At 38.4% G+C, this 26,465-nt stretch overlaps 1 protein-coding gene across 3 annotated transcripts in view; it reads left to right on the forward strand.

Annotated features, from left to right (window-relative positions):
- Smarcc1 (SWI/SNF related, matrix associated, actin dependent regulator of chromatin subfamily c member 1) overlaps positions 1-26,465 on the forward strand; it is a 108,588-nt gene that overhangs the window by 43,384 nt on the left and 38,739 nt on the right. For all 3 annotated transcript variants that reach the window (XM_055601532.1, XM_055601533.1, XM_055601534.1), the window contains exons 14-22: positions 1,900-2,021; positions 2,811-2,882; positions 5,113-5,226; positions 6,077-6,230; positions 7,064-7,177; positions 13,010-13,069; positions 17,604-17,862; positions 19,123-19,284; positions 25,204-25,259. In XM_055601532.1, coding sequence (XP_055457507.1) covers positions 1,900-2,021; positions 2,811-2,882; positions 5,113-5,226; positions 6,077-6,230; positions 7,064-7,177; positions 13,010-13,069; positions 17,604-17,862; positions 19,123-19,284; positions 25,204-25,259 — 1,113 coding nt within the window. The remainder of the gene's footprint in view (positions 1-1,899; positions 2,022-2,810; positions 2,883-5,112; positions 5,227-6,076; positions 6,231-7,063; positions 7,178-13,009; positions 13,070-17,603; positions 17,863-19,122; positions 19,285-25,203; positions 25,260-26,465) is intronic.

The following is a 26,465-nucleotide window of genomic DNA, read 5'->3' on the forward strand; positions in this document are numbered from 1 at the left end:
TAGCACCTACTACCTGGTCCCTGGTCCATCCTTTGCTTGTAACAGGGTCTCTCACACTTTTTTTTTTTTTTTTTTTTTTGGCTCACGATGACCTGATTCTTGGTCTCCAACGTAGCTTAAACCATATGCATATTGTACCTAGCTTTTTTTTTTTTTTTTGAGTCATTTTTTTCAAACTATACTAAATTTCTGTCATTAGCTACCATATTCAGTTAAATTTTCTATTTCATACTCCCAGCTAATGGTTCTGTTTTATTGTTGTTTTAATTTGTTTTTTTGGACCAGGGTTTCTTTGTAGCCATGGCTGTCCTGCAACTCGTTTTGTATACCAGGCTGTCCTCAACCAGAGCTTTTTGCACACAGGATTTAATAAAGTTAACCCTGAATCAAGAGGTGAAGTAAGAAAACAGCTGACAAGCATTAAAGAGTAGGAGGGACTTTGAGCTGAGGGGTATTTAAGACAGCACGAAGACGAGCTTTTAGCTTAAGCTCTGGCTTTAGCTTAGGCTTCAGCTCCTCAGTTCTCTGGCTTTTTGGCCTTTGAGCTAGCAAGCCTTCAGTCTTGGGTTTTTTTGTTGGTTTTTTTTTTTTATCCCTTTGCTCCTGGGATTTTTCAATCCAGACCTAAGCAGAGAAGGAACGTTAGCTGGGTACTTTCTCTGTCTCTCTGAGCTAGCAGGTTTTCACCCCAGCCATCTGTCTCCTGAGTCTTTATTGGTAAAACAGAATGGTTGGGTTTTTCATTTTCGCCTGTAACAACAGCTGAGTTCAGTCCCCAGGAGCGACTGTTAAAAGTTGTGAATATCATTCACAATGTGCAATCTGTGACCCAGTTTTGCTCTGAGAAGAGATATCAGTAAAAAATTTCTGAGGCACTTGAACGATTTGATTTTAAACTGTATGGTAGAGATCTGATCAATAGAATTGGAGTGGGGTCTCGGTGTGTAGCCGTGTGTGCTGTCATTGAGAGACTCTGTTGGGGGAGTTGCTCTCCTACCATGTGGAGCCTCCGCATGGTAGTTGTGCTTGTCTCTCCAGTCACGCTGTGGACCAGGCTGCCCTCTGTCTCCCAAGCGCTGGGATTGCGGGTGTGCACCGCCACACTCAGCACACTCTCAGCACACTCTCGCACAGCTAATGTACCACTGTACGTCCTCTCGCTGCACTTCTTTCTGTTGGTCATTTACGTCTGTGAATTTTCCTTTTTTGTACAGAGATACTAAATAGTTTCTACTGTACCTCTAGGGTCATTATGAGGAATAAATGAGTTAATTTATTAGGACTATTAGTAGGTACTCATGTTTTGTGTTTGGAGTAAAAGCAATCATATCTTTATGCTTTGTTAGTATCTTTACTCTTGTAAATAATGTGAAAATTCGCAGTTGAGGTTTATGATCATAAAATTATATGAGTTAAAAGGAAGCTGTTGTGAAGGGCTTCAGAGACACCGTGGCTGTTTCAGGCATGGCTACTGTTCCAGAGGATTCAGCTTTGATTCCCAGCATCCCCTTGGTAACACTTAAAACTCTCTGAGGAACTGACACCCTTTTCTGTCCTCTCTAGACACTGCATGTAAGTTGTACATACCAGCATACACTTAAAATAACAATTTAAAAAATTGAAAAGCTTTGGTGAAAAAAGGTTTGCTTTCATGTGTCAGTAGTTCATGAATGAAACAGCAAGATAATCTTGTTGTTAAATAATGTGTTTTGCTATTTGGATAAAGGAAAAATCAAATTTCCTGTCATTTTGCCACTTTCCTAGCTCTAGAATTCAGAGATGTTTATGCTTGAGAATTGTCTTCTAGTTCTTCACACTGTATCCACTGTCTTCATTTGTTTGACCTGATGTCATGGATGTGACTTGTCTTTCTGTGAACTTCACTTTCGTTACTTATAGGATGATGAAGATCCTAGCAAAGGTGATCCGAGTCGGTCAGTTGACCCAGGTGAAGATAATGTCACAGAACAGACCAATCACATCATCATCCCTAGCTATGCATCCTGGTTTGATTATAATTGGTGAGTGGGCTTTTTCCATCTGAAGCATGGGACTGAGCAGTGGGAACACTTACTTCAAATCAACTGTGTTGTTTTCTCTGTTCCAGTCTCACTGATACGTGTTTTCTCTTTTCATTATCCAGTTGTTCTCAACTTGTTGGTCATGACCTCTTTTGTGGTCACATATCAGATGTCCTGGATATCATATCTGTGTTATGATTCGTAACAGTAGCAAGATTCCAGTTATGAAATAGAAATGTAATAATTTTATGGTTGGGAGTACCCATAATATGACATGCTTAATTTTAGAAATCTGAGCAATTGTTATAAATTATTGATCTTGGTTCACTTCATTACTGTGTTGCTGTATTTACTACTCTGATTTTTGCTATTCAGTTTCCAAAGAAGTCTTTTTATTTTGTGCCATTTTATTTCTCTAATGTTTTGAAAATTAGTAATAAAATTTATGATTTTTATTGTCCACATAGTTTTTGTTGTTTTGAGACTGGCTCTCAAACTATATCCCATGCTAAGATCAGATTTTGTTCATCCTTGACTGTCTGAATTGTTGGTGTTACAGATTTGAATTGCCGTTCCCAGCAGAAGTTTTTCAGTTAGTTGGGAGAATGGAAAACTATAGTATGCCTATACTTCAGTAGAAAATACAAAGCTTTGTAATTGTTTTTTTCTTCTTAAATATAAAGGATGTTGTCTAATCAAACTGTTCTCCTTTGAAAAGTGAGTAATGCATAGCTCAAATTTTAAGATTTAATTATCAAAAAACAATATCAGTCTGCTCTTTTCTTTCAGTATTCATGTGATTGAACGGCGTGCTCTTCCTGAGTTTTTTAATGGAAAAAACAAATCCAAGACTCCAGAAATGTGAGCCCAGTGTTTTGTAGACCTTTTAGTGTTAATAGCATGGGTTTGTTGCTTTAGTTTTATGTATGAGTGTTTTGCCTGCATAAGAATGTTCTATGTGTGTGCAATGCCAGTGAAGGCCAGAAGAGGGCATTGATTCTCCTGAAGCTCCAGTTATGGAGGTTATGAGCCAAACCTGGATCCTCTGCAAGACCATCCACAAGTACTTTTAACCACTGAGTTTTTCCCCCACTTCTCCTGATTCTTAAAATATAATTCTCAGTTGGTTGTTACTGTTCTTTATTTTTGTTTTTAATTTACAAATAGTGTATAATATTTATATCTCATTTTTGCATGGTCTTCAAAGGAATTTGTAGTTTTTCTTCCTAAACTTCTGATTATATTTGTCAGTTCTAGCACTTATATTTTTAATTTAGTAAATGGGTGTTTAGTAGAAGTTTGTCATAATAGCTTTGTTTTGTTCTGAGTGGGACCTTTTTTTTGGGGGGGGGGGTCAGGGAGGTCCAAAACAGTATAGCATTGGCCATCCTGGACTCACTCTGTAGATAAGGCTGGCCTCTAACTCAGAGATCTGGCAGCTTCTGCCTCCCAAGTACTGTGATTAAAGCCATGGGCCACCGTTGCCCAGCTGTCATAATAGCTTCTCATTGTCTCTGTGTGTTAGGATTTGCATGCATTATAATGATCTGGTAGGGAATAGAATCTGTCTCTGTGACAAATTAATTAAAAGCTTTTATATAGGATTATCAGCTGCATTTGAATTGAGTTAAATCTCTGAAGCATTTGGTTTTGCACTAGAATTGGAAATGACTGATGCCATTTGCTTACCAGGAAGGATCTCTTTTCCTTATGACCAGTTGTTACATATTTCTGGAAACTTGTTTTTTTGTTGTTTGTTTCCTTTATTTTTATTTCAATTTAGGGTCATACTGTATAGGCCAGCTTAGCCTAGAATTCACAGTGATCTGCCTTCCTCTGTTTCCTGAATGCTGGGATCAAAGATGTGCACACCCACACCCAGCCTTTCTCTCAAAACTCTTACCTCTACAATTAGTTCACAGATGTCCTTTCTTAGAACATAATCTATTTTCATTGCATGTGTGTACTGCCAAAATAACCACTATTTAACCATGTTCTAGGGGAGAACCAACTTAAATAGTTTTCTATGTAAAGTACATAGCACAACATAGAAAACTTATTAATATAGTCTGGTTGTACTTTTTCATGTCAGTTTGAGATTCTATGCTTTGATGTCAGAAATAGTACTAACCTTCTAATAATACCACTGTTAGAGTTACCTAAATCCAGATTGGACTTCAAAGACCTGGATTGTTTTTTCCATGTTTTTAAACACTTAAGGATTTGGCGAGTCATCTCTTTAGATTAGGCTTTTCTATTTTAGCCTTTTTCATCTGGTAAATTGAGTCATTTTTGTCTAGCCATGCTTGTTCAGTAGGCTTTTTGCTACATAGCTTTCCTCAAGTTTTCTCAGACTTTCTTTTTGCTTGTATGCAAAAAATTGTTATTAGAGGTCATGATCCTTAACACATTTTTAAAAAGCATCTGTGGTAAAAATACTTCACCGTGCTGTGGAAGCTGCTGTGACTTAGAGTCCTAATTTTTCTTTCCTTTCTTTAATCATTTATTTTAAAATTCTTTGTCCAGAAGTTGATCTCTGTGATTGTTTGTCTGGCCAAGTCTCTCTGAGTGTTCAGATTGCCCGTGAAGGCATAATGCTGTGTCAGAGCAAGTGTTGGGTAGAGAGTGAGTGTGATCAGAACTTGAGAGTGCATATCCTAGATGTGCTGAGTCCCGCCCACACTCACTCTCCCACCCTCGAGGGGAGGTAGCTCCTGATGTGCTCAGTGTGTCACTTACTCACGTGTGAATAGAATGATGTGCCTTGTTTTACAAAGAATTGGAGTATGAGGTGAGCCGCCTCACACACAGTGTGGAGAACACTGCTTAGCAACCAAGACTAGATTATGTCAGTGTTCAGGTTACCTCATGTGCTGATACAATGAGGTGCACACTTGTTTTGTATCTTATTGGCTCTGAATTTACGTGAATTGTTAGTACAATACCAGTGTTGTTGATGTTTTATATTGCTGTCTTCTGTGTTTTGTTTTGTTTTTCCTTATTCTTGTCAAAAACTGTTAGTTTTGGGTTTGGGAATATTTTATCCAAAAGATGGAAATCTACCTCATAGATTTTGGCCTTGATTTTTTAGATACCTGGCATATCGGAATTTTATGATTGACACATACCGTCTAAACCCCCAAGAATATTTAACCAGCACTGCTTGTCGGAGAAACCTGACTGGAGATGTGTGTGCTGTGATGAGGTAAAATGTTTGACCTATATCCTGTACTGTAGGTGCACTGCTGTTCTATATCTAGCCGATTTTGAACTTAAGATTTTTGACATTTTTATTTACATGGATCATGTGGGCTCAGGGCGAGCTTGAGGTCCAGAGGAGTGTACCAACAACTCTCCTGGAGCAGGAGCTGCAGGCAGTTAGGAGCAGCCTGACGTGGGTGCCAGGAGACAGAGTCTGGTTTCCGGAAAGAGCTTTCCTTCATCTGACCAGTTTAACCAATGCCTTCTTTACTGCACTCATAGCGATTCTCTGCTGTAATACCCATTTTGGTAATTTGTGTTGCATAGTTCATACATTTTGTTATAGTCAGGTTATAAAATGATAAGAGATTTAGGTAGGGAGTGTATAGACCATCCCAGGACAAAGTTTAAATTTGGATTTCTTTCTCTTAAATTGAGTCAGAAAATGAGTGCTTTCATCATGAATTTAAATGAGCACTTGTTTTCTATTTTCTGTGACTGAAACTATTATTTGATGACTACACACCTTCACTCCCAGCCCTTGGAAGACAGGCAGCCAGAAGTTTGTGCCTTCAAGGCCAGCCTGGTCTCTACAGTGAAGTGCAGAGCTACATAGTAGTACCACCAAAAATAGAAAACAAAACAAACAACCCACAGATATTATTTGAATTACTTGACATTGCACTCAGTTTTGAGGTTGTATATTCTCCCTAAAATAGCACCAAGATTCTTAGCTGGGTTTTGACCTGCAGAGAACATGCTTTCTTCATTCTGTTTTGTTAATTGCATGACTACAGGTTTGCAGAATAGATTGGTTCACTCAGTTGTAATGTACGGAACATTTTATCTTTCAGGGTTCATGCCTTCTTAGAACAGTGGGGTCTTGTTAACTACCAAGTTGATCCAGAGAGTCGACCCATGGCAATGGGACCTCCTCCTACTCCTCACTTCAATGTGCTAGCTGATACACCCTCAGGGCTTGTGCCTCTACATCTTCGATCACCACAGGTAGGTTAGTGATAACGGCTCTGGAGGTCTGCCTGATACTCGGAACAGTATTCATTCTAGTGATAGGATAATTTTCTTAGTGCTGCTTCTTAGCAGATAGTTTTGGGATTGCTTATTTTTTGTTTTTTTATTTCTCCAAATGTCAATATTGTCCATAACAATACATATATATATAATATTTAAGGAAATATCGTGCCACCTTATCTTTTGAAATTACAGAATTTTTTGTTAATCTTTACCTCTTTATCCCTTTGCCACCAATGTCTAGTAAAGAAGCAGATAATACACATCCTTGTCATTCAGTCTGTCTTGGAAATGTTCATTTTCGAACCTTTATTAATAACTTAACTAATGATTTCAGAAGTAGACATGCATTGTTCTGGAACGATAGTGTGCCAATCTAATAGCCGGGTGTTCACACTGTATTTCCTCTTCATTGTGAAAGAGAATATGTCATATTAGCAGAACAATTGCCTGTCTTCTCTTACTTAAGGGAGCACCAGAAATATTTGTCTTTTCATGTTGATTTTACAGTTTACTATGAATGCATACTTACTGTTTGTTGGTGTTGTTATTATTATGTGTTTATAGAAACTTGACCAAAAGTGGTTTCTTTTTCTTTGTTCTTCTGATTTCTTTTTTGAAACAGTCTCACTATGTAGTTCTGACTGTCCTGGAACTCACCAGGCTGGTGTTGAACTCTGCCTCCCAAATGCTGTTGTTCAAGGTGTGCACCACCGTGAAGAGCCAGTGTTAAGTTACTTAAAAACTTCTGTCCCCTTGAATTTTTTACTAGGTTAATACAGTCATTTTGTCATTTGTATGCTGCATAGGTCCCTGCTGCTCAACAGATGTTAAATTTTCCTGAGAAGAACAAGGAAAAGCCAATTGATTTGCAGAACTTTGGTCTTCGAACTGACATTTACTCCAAGAAAACACTGGCTAAGGTAAACTTTTGTAAGCCCACAAGGACCAACCGCTCTCATGTCTTCTTTTTCTTAGAAAAAAGCTAGTCTCTCATAGGAGCCAGCAAGGTCTCTGCTTCGGTTTGATGCGTTTCAACAATCACTTAGGATTAGCAGATGGATATTTTAAAATAACCAGACAGTATTTTTGAGGGTAGCACAATTTGAAAAGTAAAGTAGAATGTATAGTAAGAATCATGTAATAACGTTGTAAACTTCTGTATTGATTGAACAGACCATTCAGATAACAGAACACATTAGTGACCTATCTGAAAGCTGAGTTTAGTCACTAAAAAGAAAATCAACCGGATAATGGTGAAGAAAGGACAAAACAATGAGAACAAAGAAACATGTCAACAGTCAAAATAATTTATATCAGTGTAGGAAAAAAAAAAGTGGAGGAATTTGATTGATAAGTTGACTATATAATGACTAACACTGTTGTAGAACTAATAAAAGCATATTCAGAGGCTAGAGCCGGGCATGGTGGTGCACACCTGTAATCCCAGCACTCTGGGGGACAGACACAGGTGGATCTCTGAGTTTGAGGCCAGCCTGGTCTACAGAGTGCATCCAGGACATCCAAGACTACTCAGAGAAACCCTGTCTTGGGTGAAAAACAAAAACAGACAAATAAGCAAAAAAAACAGATGAAAGCAGCTCTGCACGTAATAGTACTTGGAACCAAGCCTGAAAACCTGGATTCAGATCCCATCGACACATGAAAGCTGGCTATGTTGTCACCTTCTTGCAACAAGAAGGTGGAAGACAGGATAATCCTTGTGAAGCTTGCAGGTCCAGAAGGCTGGAGTAGTCAGCACAGAGGCATACAGTAAAAGGGATATTGCCAAAAACAAGGTGTAAACTGAGGGCCCACACCCAAGGTTGTCCTCTGACCCTCACTGATGAATGCACACGCATAATATGCCTCTCAAAAATAAATCAGTACAGTTTTAAAACTGATTAAAACAAAGTGAGGAGGATAAATATATGGTTAATAAAAGAAACTGACTTTAAAGCCATAATAAAACTGGCAGATTTTTTAAATTAAATTTATATATTTTATATTAATTACAGTTTATTTACTTTGTATCCCAGCTGTAGCCCCCTCCCTCATTCCCTCTCTCCCTCATCTCCTCCCTGCCTCTCTCTAAGTCCACTGATAGGAGATGTCCTCTTCCCCTTCTATTTGACCCTAGCTTATCAGTTCTCATCAGGACTGGCTGCAGTGTCCTCCTCTGTGTCCTAGCAAGGCTGCTCCTCCCTCGGGGTTGCAGAGGGTGGGGAGGTTAAGGAGCTAGCCCTGAGTTCATGTCAGAGACAGTCCCTGTTCCCCTTACTAGGGAACCCACTTGAATACTGAGTTGCCATGGGCTATGTCCAAGCAGGAGTTCTAGGTTATATCAATGCATGGTCCTTGGTTGGAGAATCAGTCTAAAAAAGACCCCTGTGCCCAGATATATTTGGTCCTTGTAGAGTTCCTGTTCTCTCCAGGTCTTACTAACTCCCCCTTCTTTGATATGATTCCCTGCACACTGCCCAAGGTTTGGTTATGAGTCTCAACATCTGCTTTGATTCAAAATTGGCAGATGTTATAACATCAATGATAGAAGTCAAAGAACAAATATTATTATATTGTAAATTAATATAAACACATTTTGAAACCTGTATTAAGTCATCAGTGGCGTAAAAACTAGATGTTTCTAGATGTTTGAAAGTGTAGAAATTGCTATTAGCAAAATACATGAAACTCCTCTGTAGTAAAAGAAATGAACCCAGATAGACTGAACATAAGTCAGCAGTGGCTCAGCAGGACCCTATCCCAAATCTGCCTGCCTTTCTGAATTACCCAGAAAGTTTAAGTTTTCACTTTCTTTAGATAGTTCTCCTTAGAGTGTTTCCCTCACACTCTATGAAAATATTCCTACATTTTATAGGAAGTTGAAAAAATTAATTGAAAGTAGATTGACAAATTGTAAGTTAATGTTCTAAGTCTTAACACAGCTATTTAAAGAAATATGATTAACTAGGAGATAGTATATATTTCCAACGATAAAGACATGACCTTATGGTGACTAACACTCTTAGCACAGAGGATGATAAAGGCAAGTTTGATAAAAGGCAGGATATATAACAGTGTGAAGTTGGTCAGTTTCAAAACAGAGTTTCTCTGTTTAGCCTTGGCTATCCTGGACTCACTTGGTAGACCAGGTGAACTTCGAATTCACAAAGATCCACTCTGCCTCTTCCTCCTTAGTGCTGGGGTTGCATGTGCCACATGCCTGGCCTGAGAGCATTTTTCAGAAGAGAAAAGAAATCTTACTCCCACACAGAAGGTTACAATACAAGGAACATTTTATGAAGAAGAGATAATAACAGACAATAACAAGCAATCACGTGTGCTCTCATTTCTTCCCACTTCAGTCCCCAAGCCAGGCCAGGGCTCCACTGTTGATCCTGGCCCTGCAGATGATGTTTTATTATTTTTAAACATTTTACTTATATGTGTATTTGTGCACCATTTGCATGTAGTGCCCTATGAATCCAGAAGATGGCATTAAATCCTCTGGAGCTAAAGATTTACAGATGGTTGTGAGGTACTTTTTGAGTGCTAATTGTGGAACTTGGGTCCTTTAGAAAAGCAACCAGTAATCTTAACTGTTGATCTATCTCTTTAGCCCTTCTCTTACATACATTTTTATTTTTTTTCCATACAGTTTTTTTATGTTTATGATTATAATTTTATTGAAAATATTTTTTTCTCACATAACATGTCCTGAATAAGTTTTCCCATTCCGCTACTCCTCCCAATTCTTCCCAACCTCCTTTTCCAGTTGAGTTCATTCCCTTTCTGTCTCTCATTAAGAAAGAAAAGACTTCTGAGACATAGGGCAAAATATAACAAAATAATATGAAATAAGATAAATCAAAAACTATGATGTTAAAATTTGTCAAGAGTTATAAAGACAAATAACCCACTAATCAGAGATCTACTGGCTTGCATGCTCAGAAATCTCAGAAAAACAGAAACTAGAAGCCATTTTATTTATATTTATATATATATATATTATACATAATATATATTACATTTATCAAGCCCTTGAGATTTTAATTTATTTAAAATATTTCTCCTTTCCTTTCCTCCTTCTAAGCTATTCCATATAATCCTCTGTTCCATACAGTTTTAATACTTCATTGAAACAGCAAAATTGTCAACTTGGATTAAAAAAAAAAAAAAAAAAATCAAGGACAACAGTGTTTTCCAGAAACTTGAGTGTAGAGCATAAACTCAAGTAACTGTAAAACAAGAGGATATACCTGCACACGCCTCAGAGCTGGCGAACTGTCTATGTTAGCATAGATAGACAGCAGATGAGGTTATTTCAACATATTTCCTGGTGATAAAAAAGGATAATTGAGAAGGCACAATATTTTAAGATTTTGCACACACCCATAAGTACATACTTACATACATATTTGTGTATATGCTATTTTAAAAACATCAAAATATATAAAATAAAAGTTGAAAGAATTTAGAAATAGTCAACACCAGAATGGCCTTACACTCAAATAATTCCAGTGTACAAAGACCCTTCCAGAAATTGAGAAGCATGTAGATAAACATAGATATCCAATTATAATTTCTGGTTTGTTCAAGCAGTGTAATAGCATAAAACAAATCCGTTCCCAGCACTTAGCGGTCTTGAGTTAGAGGCTACCAGTGTAAGAGATGGTTCAGTGTGGAAGCACGTGCTGTGCTCCTCTTGTAGATGTCCTGAACTTACTCTGCACATTCACTTGGAAGTCAGCCATCCATAACTCTGGTTCTGGGGGATCCAACACCCTCTTCTGGCCTCTCTGGATACCAGGTGTGCACATGGAAAACATAAACACATGAAGCCAAAACACAGATGTGCGGTCCACATGCGGTGGTGCACACTTGTAAGCCCAGCAGTCGCCGAGGCTGGTCTACAGAGCAAGCCCTGAACAGCGAAGGTTACAGACCTTCGCTGAGAGAAGCCCTGTCTCGACAGACCGAAAGCCCAAATCAGAACAAAACAAAAAACACTGATACACATAAACGGAAAAGAAACTAAAAAACAGAAATAACTATAGAGCCAATAAAATGTAATGGCAAAAATGCTGGATACTTTTGTTTGCTATCAAACTAATTAATACTTAAAGAATGCTTTGCAGTTTTTAATTTTTTTTTTTTTTAAGATATTTTCTCTTTACATATCTGGGTGTCCTGGAACTGTGTAGACCAGGCTGGCTTTGAATTCACAGAGTCCTGAACTTTGGGATTAAGGGCATGTACCACCACGTCCCATTGTTTTTATTTCTTTCTTGTTTTTGTTTCTTGAGACAGGGTTTCTCTGTCTGGCCTCAGACTCACAGAGCTCTGCCTCCTGAGTAACTGTTATAACATTAATTCTTAAGTTTATTTTGCCTTTTATGTATGCCTGTTTTGCCTGTACATCTGTGTATAGTGACCACAAAAGCCCAGAGAGGATGTCAGGTCCCCAAAACTATAGTTACAGATGGCTGAGAGCTGCCACGTTGGTCATGGGACTTCTGAAAAACAGCCAGTGTTCTTAACGCTAAGGCATCTCATGAGCCCTTTTGCCATTTTTAGGAAAAAAAGCTTTTGTTTTGTGGAGTGTAAGTGTATGTTCGTGCATGCAAGCGAGTGAGTGAGTAAGTGAGCAAATGTTTTTCCTGCATTTCTGTTGCTTATTTAGGCTTCACTTGAATACCTGGTATCCATAGAAGTCAGAAGTGGACATATTCCTTAATCTGTAATCTGTTTTATCCCATTGTGTAAGTGCTCTTGAGCATTGAACCATATCTGTTGTCCTTTTGCAGTTTTTTTTTTTTTTTTTTACATGACTAGAATAAATTTTTATCTGCCTAAGGGGAGAGATTTGTGTAAGATGTTTTTTAATCATACCTCAGTAAATATCGGGGAAACAAACCATACAGAATTCACCTGCTATACATATTTCCAAGCCCCCAGTGTACCTTTCATAAGCTCCTGTTAAGAGAGGAAACATGTATTGCTGTAAACCATGTGGAGAGATGGTTGCTGAGGCCTGCCCATCAGAGTTATCAGTATCTAGGTTGTGTAATTGCCCAGGGCTTTCTTGTGTTTGGTTTCTTCTGAAGTTAGATCATCTTTAAAGCTTTGTTTCTCAGTCTGATTGGGGGTGGTTAAGAAGTTCCTTTGTGTTAAGATACTTCTAAGTGCATGTTAGCAGTATGTTGTGAATTGTAGTGCATCTTTTAATAATACTGTCCACTAGGGCTAAGGTTTTACCTCTGTGAGACTGCACTTGTCTACCATGCCCATTTTTGTAGGTTCGTTCCTATGTGCCACAAAAACAACAACAACAACAACAAAAACCCGTTAGGGATAATTACATAAGTTAGTTTTGTTTTCTGTTCTGCAAATTATCAGGTATTTCAGAGTGTTATAAAATGAATGCTCTAGAGGCCTAGCAAAACATGACTCTGCTTTTACTGTGGGCATGTAACTCCCATACAAAAAAAGTCCTGTCATTTACATTGAGAAGCTTTATCGAAACAAGGAAATTATGGACTGGAAATTTGTTTTTATACATTAAAGTTTTTCAATGATTGGAGGAATCAAAGTAGGAAAATTACTGTTGGGCTGGAGAGATGGCTCAGAGGTTAAGATCAAGGATTCCTCTTGGTGGTCTGGATAAAACAATTCTGTGAGCTCTAGGAAATTTCTTTTGAGCCCCATCTGTATGCATTTGTGACAAATAAATCATATTGGACTTTGTTTTGTAGAGTAAAGGTGCTAGTGCCGGAAGGGAGTGGACAGAGCAGGAGACCCTTCTTCTCCTGGAGGTAAGCTGAGCAGTGGCACAGCCCTTACAGCTGGCTCATGGAAGATTTTACTTATTCTGTTTGTTTTTTTTTTTTTTTTTTTCTTTTTCTCTTTTAAAATTCAAACGGATACACTTTTGGTTTTCTTTGTTACTGTTTTAAGTTATTCTAGTCTGTTTGTTTTTTGTCAGTGTTAAGTAGATGGCTTTTCAGTCCCCCTTTTACAATCAGGATGCTTGACTAGCCTCCTCTGTCATGGATTGTGCTTAAACAAGAATGTGTCCTCAGTACTCACTAGTGAATGCAGCTTTTTTTTCTAGTGCTATTTGGAATCTTTATGCCATGAGGAGAAACTTAATTGTACTGCAGCTGGAAACAGCAACAGTTTGCACACTGATGTTCTAATTTCCCTTCATATCTTCCTCTAAGATTAGTGAATAGGGCTGGAGAAATGGCTCACGCATTAAAAGCTAGGCTCACAACCAAAACATCAGATTAGTGGATTTACAGTACAGAGTGAGGTAAGAGTTCCTGATCCACTGTTTACTCTTAACATACTCAGGATAACTGCTGGGTTTTTAGACAATAGTACGTTTTCTTTGCTGCTGGGGTTGCCTTTTTCTTTTTTGGCTTTTTTGAAACAGGGAATATTAACATATTTATGTTGATTCCTTATCTGAGAAGAAATAAGGCTTAGCAAGAGTGTTTACCTTTACCACCATCTATAAATGCAGTTTGTTTAGAGCAATCACTAGCTTAAAAATTGGGTTTCCAGATATATACCCTTTATTCCTACCATTTGAAGACTGGTGCCTAAGGATTGCATGTTCTTTGCCTTCCATGGTTAGGTAGGACAATTCTGTCTTTAAAACCTTTAAAGAAAAAACAACATGCGTGCGCGCGCGCACACGGCTAATGATGGTGCTGCACTCCTGTAATCCCACCGTTCAAGAGGCTGGACTGCCTAGGCTACATAGGATGCTTTGCCTCAGAAACCAAAGCAAGTTTCTGTTTGTCCTTCCATTTTTGCACCTGGGCTTTTGGTGTACACAGTAGGAGTCTTGTACTCCCAGCCTTCAGAGCTGTTAGAAAATTAATTTCTGTGATTTAGACCATCAGTCAAGAGAATTTTGAATAGAAGGCCTGGTCGTGATGTTCATCAATAATCCCAGCACCAGGAGAAAAAAAAATGAGATAACTAGGGCCATTGTTTGCTTGCTTGTTTGCTTGCTTCCGTGGGAGGGCCATAACACTTCATGGGAGGCAGTTCTTTCTTTCCCCTTATTTGGTTTCCAAGGATTGAACTCACAGGCACACTGTTGGCTTCAGATTCTTTAACCAGCTGAGCCAGATGACAGGCTTTCTCATTGCAATTGATGGCCAGGCCTTCTAGCCAGTCAGTGAGTTCCAGCTGCAGAGAGAGGCCCTATATCCAAAAGTCAGGTGGAGACCAACCTTGGAGGATGAGCTGACATTGATCTCTGGTCGCTATGCACATGCATAGTGTAGGCACACCTGTTCACACACCTGTTCACACACCTGTGTGTGCATCACCATCCTCAAGATAAGCTTCAGAACAGTAAATCTAAAGTGGAGACTTGTCCTTAGTAGAGAAATCTTGTTGTTTATAGGGGTATATTTCTAAAAATATTTCTGGCTATCTTTGAGACTGCCCGCTCTTTGGTTCATTGGTTGGTTTTGGGACCGGCTCTCGTTATATATACCTGGCTGTCCAGAAACTCACTATAGACTGGCCTCAAAGTAAGAGATTTCTGTGTCTCTGACTCCTGGTACTGGGATCAAAGCCGTGTTCTGCCACACCCAGCCTCACTTTTACTTTTAAATGAGCTTAGTTAGGGTCCTTTATTAAAGCATTTTCCTAGGTGAAGTTAATGCTCTTATGTTCTCTTTATCATTTTTTAAAGAAATAATGGAAGCATAATTTCAAGATTTAAAATAACCAACGGTAGAATATGGTATATAGGAAAGAAAAGAATATAGTTTGTAGTGAATCTCTTATAGAAATAGAAGATAGTATCTTTGATTTTGTTGGTTTTTTATTTGTATTTGATGTATATCAGTGTTTTTAAAAACTTTTCAAAAGATAGATTTATTTATTTATTATTTATTTATTTATTTATACAGTATTCTATTTGCATGTACACCTGCACACCAGAAGAGGGCACCAGATCTCATGATAGATGGTGTGAACCACCATGTGGTTGCAGGGAATTGAACTCAGGACCTCTGGAAGAGTAGCCGGTGCTCTTAACCGCTGAGCCATCTCCCCAGCCCCTAGGTTTTTTGTTTTGTTTTGTTTTTGCTTTTTAAGTTACTGTATGTAGTCAAAATGGAAAAGCTTCTTTAGAAACATCAAAATTATAAAAAACTCAGGCAATATTTTTTTTGTTAGATTTTGATATGTACTGTGTGAGTAGGTCTTCCTTTTTGAAACTTCTCTTTAGGGATATTTTTCCAAATGTGAATGTTGGGTACAGAAATGAGAGCCTCCTGTCTTAGAGTTTCTATGACAAGAGACACCATGACCATGGCAACTTTTATAAGGAAAGTATTTTGCTGGAACTGACCTACAGTTTCAGAGGGTTTAGCCCATTCTTGTTACTTCAGGAAGCATGGCATATAGGCAGACATGGTGCTGGAGAAGAAGCTATGAGTTTCACATTCACAGGCAGCTGGACAAGACTGCCCCAGTAGGCCTAGCTTGAGCATATGATACCTCAAACCCCCTCTTCACAGGGACATGGTTCCTCTAACAAGGCCATAGCTACTTCCACAAGGCTGCACCTCCCATTGGACCAGGAGTCTATGGGTTCCATTCCTATTTAAACCATGACTAGGGTGTAGCATGTGGTGTTAAGTTCTAGTGGTATAAAAAAATAATGTATCTCTAGACATACTGTTGTTTTACTGGAGTATTACAGGAAAGCCATTTTCATTTTTCTGGGTGCATCCAGGTTCTTGTAGTTTATAAATTCCAGTTGACACTTTGATTCAGCACTATGACAGATACTACAGATAAAGATAATTGGAACATTTCGTTTGCATTAAAGAGATCCCAAGTGACATAGATAGGACCAAAAATGCATGTAGAATTGTGGAGCATAAGGTACATCCAGAAGGGTTGCTGTGCAGATTTCGATACATTTGGAACAGCATGGGTACACAGGGTGAGCTGGTTCTAATTCATGGTATTACAGTACAGAGTTAAATGCACCTGTGTCTGACTGCTTAGCCCTTCTGCCCGAGGAGGAGGAAGTGAGGTTGCTTTGATTATGTTTGACCTTATCCTGAAAGATAGTGATGAAATGTGAAATCATTGAAGGTAGAAGAGAGAATTGTTTTGAATTAAATGTTTTCTCCAGCCTTTACACACAAGGTCCTGCCTTTATTCCCAGATGCAACCAACTTCAGTGAGTCCTAAAAGGTTGTCTACATTGTTTTTTTCCTTTTATTTCTTACTTTCTTAGTATATATTTTGTTGTTAACCTGTAGATTCATTTTTCTGTTACTTTTGAGAGTTTCCTGGATTTTTACCAATATTTATAAATTTCATGACTTAGACTATTAGTCTGATGATAAAAATCTTACCATTAGTCTCAAATTAAATTTAAAATGTATTGTCTTGTTGACCTTACTGTGTTTGTATGTGTGTACCTGATGTCTGAGCCTATTTGAAAGTCAGGACAACTGTGGAGTTGGTAATGTGGGCTGCTACCTGATCAGTCTTCATCTGCCTACCCTGCTCATGGTTCTTGATAAGCTTGCTTCAGCATGGAAAGAATTGATCAAAGAATGGTATCTAATGAAACAACTGTCTCTTCATTTATTTAGATCTTGGAGTTCTCTCACTTTTTCTTTATATCGTGTTAATCCTACATACAATTATTGAATTTTTATTTCATTTTAATACTGTTCCAAATATTTTTCCAATTTAAAATTGTTGCCATTAGAGAAATACAGTGTTGTTTTGTTTTCTATTGTAGTTTTAGCCCATCATTTGATATTTAGTGGTAATGCTCAACCCCCATCCCATTGTTTCTTTGTAAGTTTTTATATAAACAGTATTGGTCCAGTTACAGTTTTACAATGTGCATGTTTTTTATTTATTTTTGTTTTCTAATTAACAGCTTAATATAAGGAAAACTGTCAGATTACCTTTTTATCTTAATGTACAAAAAATCATTTATGTTATTATTTTTAAATAGGCTCTTTCCTAGTGTGGTTATCTTTAAAACGTCTGCCTTAGTTTACTGGGCACTGAGGTTTAAAGGCATGTGCAACAATCTAGATTTCTACCCAAAATTTTCTAGAAATATTATCTACAGAATCTTAGCAAGCCAGGAGGTTTTTCATGCCTCTTATCAGAGCGTTCTTGAGTCTGAACCAGGAAAACAGGAAGTTTTAACCAAGCCTGTATCACATAATGAGACCCTGTCATGCAGAAAGAAAAAAATACATCCCGGTTTGTTTTTCTTTCCGTATTGCTTCTTTGTTATTTGCTATCAATGGTCTTTTCGTTTATGTCTTCATTTAGGCCCTGGAGATGTACAAGGATGATTGGAATAAAGTCTCAGAACATGTTGGAAGTCGTACTCAAGATGAATGCATCCTCCACTTTTTGAGACTTCCCATTGAGGACCCATACCTCGAAAATTCAGATGCTTCCCTTGGGCCGCTAGCTTACCAGCCTGTCCCTTTCAGCCAGTCAGGAAACCCTGTGATGAGTACTGTTGCCTTTTTAGCGTCTGTGGTTGATCCTCGTGTAGCATCTGCTGCAGCAAAAGCAGCTCTGGGTATGTACTTCTGTGGAAGCTACCGTGACCACACATTTAACTATTAACCCTGAGCTCGAGGTTTGGTTCAAATGTGTAACGTGCCTCCTACGCAAGCATGAGGACCTGAGTTTGGTTCTCCAAAGCTTGCATAAAAGCTAGGTGTTTCCAGTTTGTGCCTGTAGTATTTACGCTGGGAACTAGAGATAGATGGTCTCACTGATCATCTTGTGAGAGACAGTATCTCAGAATAAGAATGTAGGAAATATGATAGAGAAAATCTGTGCTGATGTCAACCTCTGGTCTGCACACATGCCCACTAGAATGAGCAAGTATGCTGACACACACAAGCACACACTCCTGTCTCACGAATGTTTTAAAGTATATATATAGCTGTATTATACTTATTTCTTTTCTGTAAGTCACCAAAACCCCCAAAGATAATGTGCTCTATAAAAATTATGAATAGCCCTTTAAAGTATGAAAATATAGCTTGTACGAGCATTTGTTTAATTTTTTTTCACTTTTTAAAGTCTCTTCTGTGTGTGGGTATATGCAGTCACTTACCGCGATATACTTATGAAGGTCAGAAGACCAGCAGTAAGAGGGTTGGTTTCTTCCTACCATGTGTGTGTCATGAATTAAATTGTCAGTCTAGCCACAGTCCATTTTCCTGCTGAGCTACCTTTCTGGCCCATAGAATATTTGTTTTGAATTAGGGGAGCGGCTAGATGTGTTGGCATACACCTATGAAATTCCAGCTTCAGGGAGGAAGAAGCCAAAGAATCGAGTTTGAGGTGCAGCTTGGACTATAGGAGATCTCGTTTCAAAACTACATACATGAACACACACATTTGTTTCACTCACATGTATAAAGGAAACGAAGTGTTTTGTGGCATTAGGAAATGGGGAACAGAAGCTACTTAATATTTTTGCTGTATATTAATATTATGCAGACATCTTTTATGTTACAGGGTTTATAGCTTTAAGGTCGTTTGATATCTGGTGATTTTACAATTACCAGTCTTGCCAGCAGAGAGATAATTAAGACTTCGGTTTTAGTTGTTTCTAATAGATCTTTAAAAATATTTTTAAAGCATATTTAATAAGGCACTATGATTAGGATAAAAACCTGGAGTAGTGATTGGATTGTTTCATTTTACCCTTTTCCCAAAGAGCTCATTGCAACCAAACTGATGCTATTATGCCAGATAGTCTAGGTCACATGGGGCAAATTCTATGCAAAATGAAGATGTTATTCTCTTTTTGATCTTGAATCAGAGGAGTTTTCTCGGGTCCGTGAAGAAGTACCCCTAGAATTGGTTGAAGCACATGTCAAGAAAGTTCAAGAAGCTGCAAGAGCCTCTGGGAAAGTGGATCCCACCTATGGCTTGGAGAGCAGCTGTATTGCAGGCACTGGCCCTGATGAGCCAGAGAAGCTCGGTGAGTCACTTGGTAACTAGATGTTTACAGTTCCTGCCAGTGTGCAGGTTAATAGAGTTAGTTGACTTGCACTTAAGCAATCAAAACAGTCCGTATAAACGTGCCTCAAGTTTAGTGCATTAGTGCTTGTGAGGGGAACAAGGGGCACTGAAGAAGCAAGAACTGCACATAAGCCTGATAACTGACATCACAGTGTTGAAGTACTGTGGCTATGGGAGATCTAATTTAAGCCTGTGAAGTAGTAAGAATGTCAAAGGACTATGTCTTGTTATGTGTACTAAATCACTGTAAATTAGTCTTTTTTTTAAAGACTTACATAAGATCTCTTTTATCCACTTAGCTTGTAATTCATCATTTTTAAATATGTTCACATTTGTCTTCATTACTTAATTCTGTCACTTCTTTCATGAGAATTCCTTCTGAGGACTTTGTTCTCTTTCTTTCAGGCAAGGTCTCATTATATGGCCTACACTAACATGGTCTTCTTGTCTCGGTTTTCTAAGTGGTAATTACTAGTATTTACTATACCACACTTTAAAAACTACTTAAAGAGTCACCCCCATTCTTCTCAGGCCTAGTAGTTTGTCTCTGCAATTTTTCAGCGGTTCACATACAGCAGACACGCAGCCTTTACGTCTGTCTTCTTTTGCTTAGCATGGTGTTCTCAAGGATATTACATGGAGGATCTGTCAGTTCAGCACTTCATTCTCTGCTCTGCTGAATAATGTTCTGAGCACACGTTCTGTGTTGATTCCTTTGTTTGTCAGCTCAGTCATAGACCCTTACATTTCTTATGCTTTTTTTTTTTTTTTTTTTGTTCTACTTCCAAATAGAAAATAATCATTTTTTAACAACCATTTTGCAAGCACAGGATTTCAGAGTTCTGAGATACTATATGTAGCTTTTTAAGAAGTGTTCATGTCAAATAAGATGGCATATAGGACTGTCAAATAACTGAGGCTGCCTTTCTTGTTCAGTTTGCACATAGTTGAAAAATTCATTCCAGCATTGGAGGATGCATAGATAAAACAAAAGCACAGAATTAATTCTTGAAGGAGCACTGTAATACATAGGAAGTATTGCTGTGACAAGTAGTGCAAGGGTAGATGTAATTTTAGTTGAAAGGTTCCCAAGGGAAGCAGGGTGGAGCGGAATGTTGTGAACATTCAGTGTCCACGATCAGGTTTACGCAAGTATTCTATTCTGTTGAACAGTAAGAATAAAGGCACAGAAACAGCAAGGAGGTTATTTAGAGAGTGGGAAATAAATCTGGTAGCCACAGTGTACAGAGGTCTTAGCTATGAAGAGAGTGGCCCACAATGGTAGATGCAGTTAGAACATAAAGTAATGACAGGGCTATGACACGTGTGACTTTTTTTACTGGTGTGTACTGCACTTGCACGACATTGGCAGTCTCCTGGGACAGAGTTGTCATGCAGTGTACCCAATCCTCTCCTTCCTGACAAAACTGAATTTATTGCACTGGCAGGTCTCAAACCTTTTGGTCTTAGTTCTTAGGTCTTAGTTATATTATAGTCTTGAAAGATAGCAAGATGCCAAATGCTTCTGTTGGTGTGATATACACCATCCTTACTGTTTTAGAAGCCACAACTCTGAGGCTAAGCTATCCCACCTGCCTAGCATGAGTGAGGCTATGGGCTTCCTCTGCAGTACCATTTTAAAGTTAAAGTCTCAATCTAAAAGCATCATAAGAGCATGTTGCTTCAGCTGTCTGCTCAGAAGTCCTCCTACCTGATGTTGCTCTAAAAAGCTCCGATCCTCGGATATGAGAAGGACAAACGAGGAAATGCGACAGTTTAGTTTCATGAACACTGCCTTTGTTTTTGGAGACCCCCAGGGTTTCTGGGCCACAGTCTTGAATACTTGAATTAAATAAGCTGTACCTTGAAGAGTACTCCGTTTGGGCGTGGGAAGTACATAGAGAAACAGAGATGTAACTAGAGGCAAGTAGAGCCGGTCAGCTAAGGAAGCCTTTGTAGAAAAGGTGACCTTTTAAAGCTGAATGAATTAGGATGGCATGTTCCAGAGCAAATACTTAGTATTCTAGGAAAAGTGTGTGGGCACATTTGGCTCTGAAGATGAGCATGGGTTTGGGTTTGGTGCTTTTTATCTTGTAGCCATGGGGACTCATCACACTAGAAGCAGCATGGTTCCGTTCCTTTACAAAATAACTATAAGCAGTTTACAAATGAAGCACAGAAGTTGAGAGGGTTCCTAGTAGATAAGAATAGAGCTGACAGAGGGCTCCTAGCTGATAAGCATAGAACACATTTTTTAATGTTTATTTGTTGTTTATCTTTATGTATATGAGTGCTCTATCTGCGCATACATCTCCATGTCAGAAGAGGTCATCAAATAACATTGTAGATGGTTGTGAGCCACCATGTGGTTGCTGGGAATTGAACTCAGGATCTCTGGAAGAACAGACAGTGCTCTTAACCTTTAAGCCATCTCTCCAGCCCTATAAGACAGCTGTTCGTAAGCATTTGAGTCTTTCCAATCCAGTTCCTTCAGCCCTTTAGAAAGTGATTTCTAATCTCTTCTCATCCTGATTTTGCTAACCACATTATTTTTAGAATGACTTTGGCATCTGCCTCCCAGTTTATACCATGTGCCGTCTTGTTTAAGTTAAATTTTAAAAATTCGTTCTTGCAAGGCTTGATAACTGATCCTAGCACTTAGGAGGCTGAGGAGGATCTCTGAATTCCAGGCCATCTTGGTCTGTATTGTGAGACCCCGTTCCAAAAATTAAAGTAAAATACATTCTAATTATTTTTTTTAACTCTAATGTATGTGGGTCATTCTACCAGGTGAGACGAAGGACTTTCAGCCTTCTGGTCTCTCAACACCATCAAAATGGTAACGAAAATGAGAGTGCATTCTCTCTAATATTGACAGTTTCAGGGCTTAGAGAGATGGTAGTGTTTAAGCTTGTCTTTCAGAGGACCAGGGTATGATTCTCCACACTCACATGGAGACTCCAGCTGTCTGTAATTCGGTTGCAAGGGTTATGATGCCCTCTTCCCTACTCCAGGGTCACTTCACTCTATATATGATTCACAGACATGTGTACAGGCAAAACATCCATATACATGAAATGAAAGTAAATAAATTGAACACTTGCTGCTTGGATGTGGTGATGCATACCTTTAACCCCAGCAGAGCCAGGGGGATCTCTGAGTTTGAGGCCAGCATGGTTTGCATACTGAGTTCCAGGACAGCCAGGCCTGTGTAGAGACTCTGCCTCAGAAAGATTGGATGGATGGATGGATGGATGGATGGATGGATGGATGGATGGATGGATGGGATGGATGGGATGGATGGATGGGATGGATGTAAGGTAGGTAGAAGATAGGTAGATGGGGGGGGGTGATAATTCGTATCAGAACTCAAACCAAACAGAAGCTGTGTTTTGAGAAATACACAGCATATAATAAAACTATTTTTAGACATCTCCTGAGAGCATAAACAGTATTTCTTGGTTTTCCTACTTTCAGTACTTCTTTAATTGGACCATCATCATATAAATAGATATTAATTTACATCGCTTTTTATCTTAGAATCATAGCCAATTTTTAAAAGTTGGTGTCAAATTTTTTTGCCTAGCCTTACGATAGAGAATGTGAGTGTATATTACTTTACTTTTAGAATGTGGAAATAGAATATATAATTGTGGGTAGTTTTTCTAAAGCAAAAACATATATTACATTTTTTATGATGGTGTAAACCCCATGGGGTTTGGGATTCATTTTTAAACTTACTTTTTGTTGTTGTTGTTGTTTGCATTTCTTCTCAGATCTTATCAATTTAATATGTATTCATATGTTTTGAGACAGGGTCTCATTATTTGGACCAGCCTGCCCTTGAATTTACAGATCCACCTGTCTGTCGCCATCTCTGCCTCCAGAGTGCTGAGGTTGAAGGGGTGGGCCAGCACCCTCACCCAGCAACTACATTTTAAAATCTACTAAAAAATCAGAACATTACTGAGAATTCTCCTCCTCCCTTTGCTTCTCACCTTCCCACTCCTAGAATAAGAATCCTGTATTTTAAATAAGAGTTCTATATACTTTTAAAATGACTTTTATCACAAACATAGATGTAGTTAAACAACATATGTTAAGTATAATTTTGCTAGGTTTTAGTCTCTGTAAAATATGGAATATTTTGACTTTGAGATCACTTTTTTTTTCCACTCAGTATTTTGTTTTCAGATTTATCCATGTGGTTCTAGGATCCAACTAGGTGTTTAATTCACTCCTGTAAAATGTGTTCTATGTGATTGCAATCCAGTTTAGCTACCGTTATTTGAAATGGACAGTTTGGATCATTGCCTTTTTTTTTTTTTTTTTTTTTTTTTTTTTGACTTAAAGCATCAGTGTACACTCTTACATGATTCACAGTGTTGGAATCCGGTTTGGCTTGGCTTTGGCTTTTTAGCTTTGGCAAGGCAGGGTTTTTCTCTGTAGCCCTATCTGTCCTACACTGCCTTTGTAGACTAGGCTATTCTCGAACTCACAGAGATCTGCCTGCCTAAGAGCTGGGATTAAAGGCGGGTGCCATCACCGCCTGGCTCTAATACAGTTTTTAACTGCAGTGTAGCTTCCCCAAAACTTCCATGTCCGTTTTTATTTGGAGTGATCAGCCTGTCATTTAGCACTACCTGGTATTAAAGTCCCTGCTGATTAGCAAATATGGAATTTCACTTCCTGTGGTCTTCCCTCATCTCTGACGCACTTATGTGCACAGGTTTTCCTGTTTCTTGTTTGATCCATAAAAGAGTGAAAGCCAAGAATCCATGAAGAGTGGCAGTCTTGGTCCTAGAGTTTGCGTGATCTGGTGCTACTTCTGTCACTGTATGCTTGTGCCTTTGGGAAGGTGTTAGTCAGTAGCTGCTCTTCAGCCATTACTCTCGAAACAAGGAGATTGGTAGACTTATATTAAAAAACTAGACAACAGTTTTCCTAATCAGTAGATTTGAGCACTGCTTTTTTTTTTTTTCTTACTATGCCTTTTAAAGTGTTTAAATCCTCTAGCCAGAGTTAGGCCTCTTGTGGTTTCAGCAGATATAGGACTAAGAAGTGTTTCTGCAGTGCCTGATTGAAATATGCCGTCATTAAATATCTGTTAGATAAAATGAATTATATTTAACATTTCCAAAAACTTTTTATTATTATGTACAGAAAATTTACATGAGCATTGTTTTTTAAACAAATATCAAATGTTCAATTTTACCAAAAAGGATTTGGGAACCAGATTCTGTGGTAAAAGCCCACTAGCTCAGAGAAGCAGAGGAAGCACCCAGCTGACCTTCCTACTCAGCTACAGTCTCAAAAGAAAAAAAAAAAAGCCCTTTTTCCTTCTCTGCAATGTCTTAAGTTCCCTTCAACTCAGTGGTCCTACTTTGATTTATTTATGCTCACTCTGTTAACTGGTTGCTTGCTCCACCTCTTGACCTATGGTTGGCTTTATTTCGCTCTTGTTTACAGAAAGCTCTTAAGTTATTTGGTAGGGCTGAGCCATACCACAACAAGAAACAGGTTTTTCCAGTTCATAGTCTCAGGGTTCATGGTGGGATCAAATATCCCACAACAGAGCATAGAGCGATTCCTCAAGTAAAACTCATTCCCATCAACATCCCTAGATCAAGAAACATCATTCGATTTTTTCCTTGACCCTGCTATATTATCTAACTCTTCTTTTCTTACTTAAACTGCCCTGTTTGACAGTATTTATTTTGACAGTTTTACTCTCATAGTCTTTTTACTTTCTCATAAAGTATGTGCTATGTATGTCTGACTTCTTTTGCTTACAGGTTACTGATAATTACACCACATAGAAATATATACACTGATTTTTACCTATTTCTGTATTTTTTTGTTATTCGTTTACTTATAGAAGGAACTGAAGAAGAAAAGATGGAAACAGATCCTGATGGTCAGCAGCCTGAAAAGGTAAAGGCTATTTAGATGTCGCCTTACAGAAAAACCATACAGGGGGCTGGAGAGATGGCTCAGAGGTTAAGAGCCCTGGCTGTTCTTCCTGAATTCAATTCCCAGCACCCACATGGTAGCTCACAACCATCTATAGTGAGATCTAGTATACAGGAACACATGCAGGCAGAATGCTGTATAAATAGTAAATAAATCTTAAAAAGAATAAATTAAAAAAAAAAAGAAAAGAAAACCCATACAGAGCCTTCTCAGCATACTGGTTTTCAGATGTTGTGATATGTCAAATCACCTTCAGGGAGATTATCCGTGAATTGTGTTACTAGTTACAGTCTTGTAGGTGAGTCCATTGGTTCTGTGCTACAGTTTCATCCACACCTTGTCCACCTGGGTGTCCTCTTCAGGCACAGTTTTGTATAAATAAAAAAGTTGGTTCTTACAAAAAAAAAAAAAAAAAAGTTAGTTATTGTGACTATTGAATTGTAAGACCTGGGTCTTAAACTTGTCCCAGAGGAGAATTTCAGAATAATAAATGATTTCCTAGGAGAGTTAGCTTCCAACAGAAGAATATTTAGTAAACAATTTACAAGAAGCTGATATTTGAGGGAGGTTTTAAAGAGCCAAAAAGAACTGTAAAGACTGAAATGGAGGGTTAGGAATCAAAACTTTTGAATGTCATCTAAGTGTCCCTGTATTACTGCCCCAGTCTCTGTTCATAAGAGATGGTAAAGGCTCAGCCGAGTTGGACTGAATACAGCCTGTCAAGGACAGCTTTGGTATGTATGTTTTCAGTTACAAAATGTAATGGACACTCAGTCAATATTGAGTGAATATACAGGAGTGGAGATTTAAGACCTTGATTACAGTGTACTAGTGTGAAATATAGGAGAGGCTACAGTTGATACAGTAATTAAATTCCTGCAGTCTTCCAGGTATCACACAATAGTTCTACAGTTGTGATTTCATTTAGTTATTTTGTTTTAGGTCGTTTGTGGGTTTTTGCTGAGACACGGCCTCAGTGTGAAGCTCTGGCTGACTTGAACACACTGTGTAGACCTGTCTTTCTTGAACTCACAGATTCCTCACCTGCATCTCTCTTCTCAGTGCTGAGCTTTCGCAGCCTGCTTTCATTTATTTTTAGGTGATGTGTAGCTGTGTTTTGCTTACGTGTATGTCTGCACCACTTGCATGCCTGGTACAGACTTACAG

The sequence above is a fragment of the Psammomys obesus genome, unplaced genomic scaffold (assembly GCF_907164565.1).
Source record: "Psammomys obesus unplaced genomic scaffold, mPsaObe1.curated_primary_1811, whole genome shotgun sequence".
NCBI classification, from domain to species: domain Eukaryota; kingdom Metazoa; phylum Chordata; class Mammalia; order Rodentia; family Muridae; genus Psammomys; species Psammomys obesus.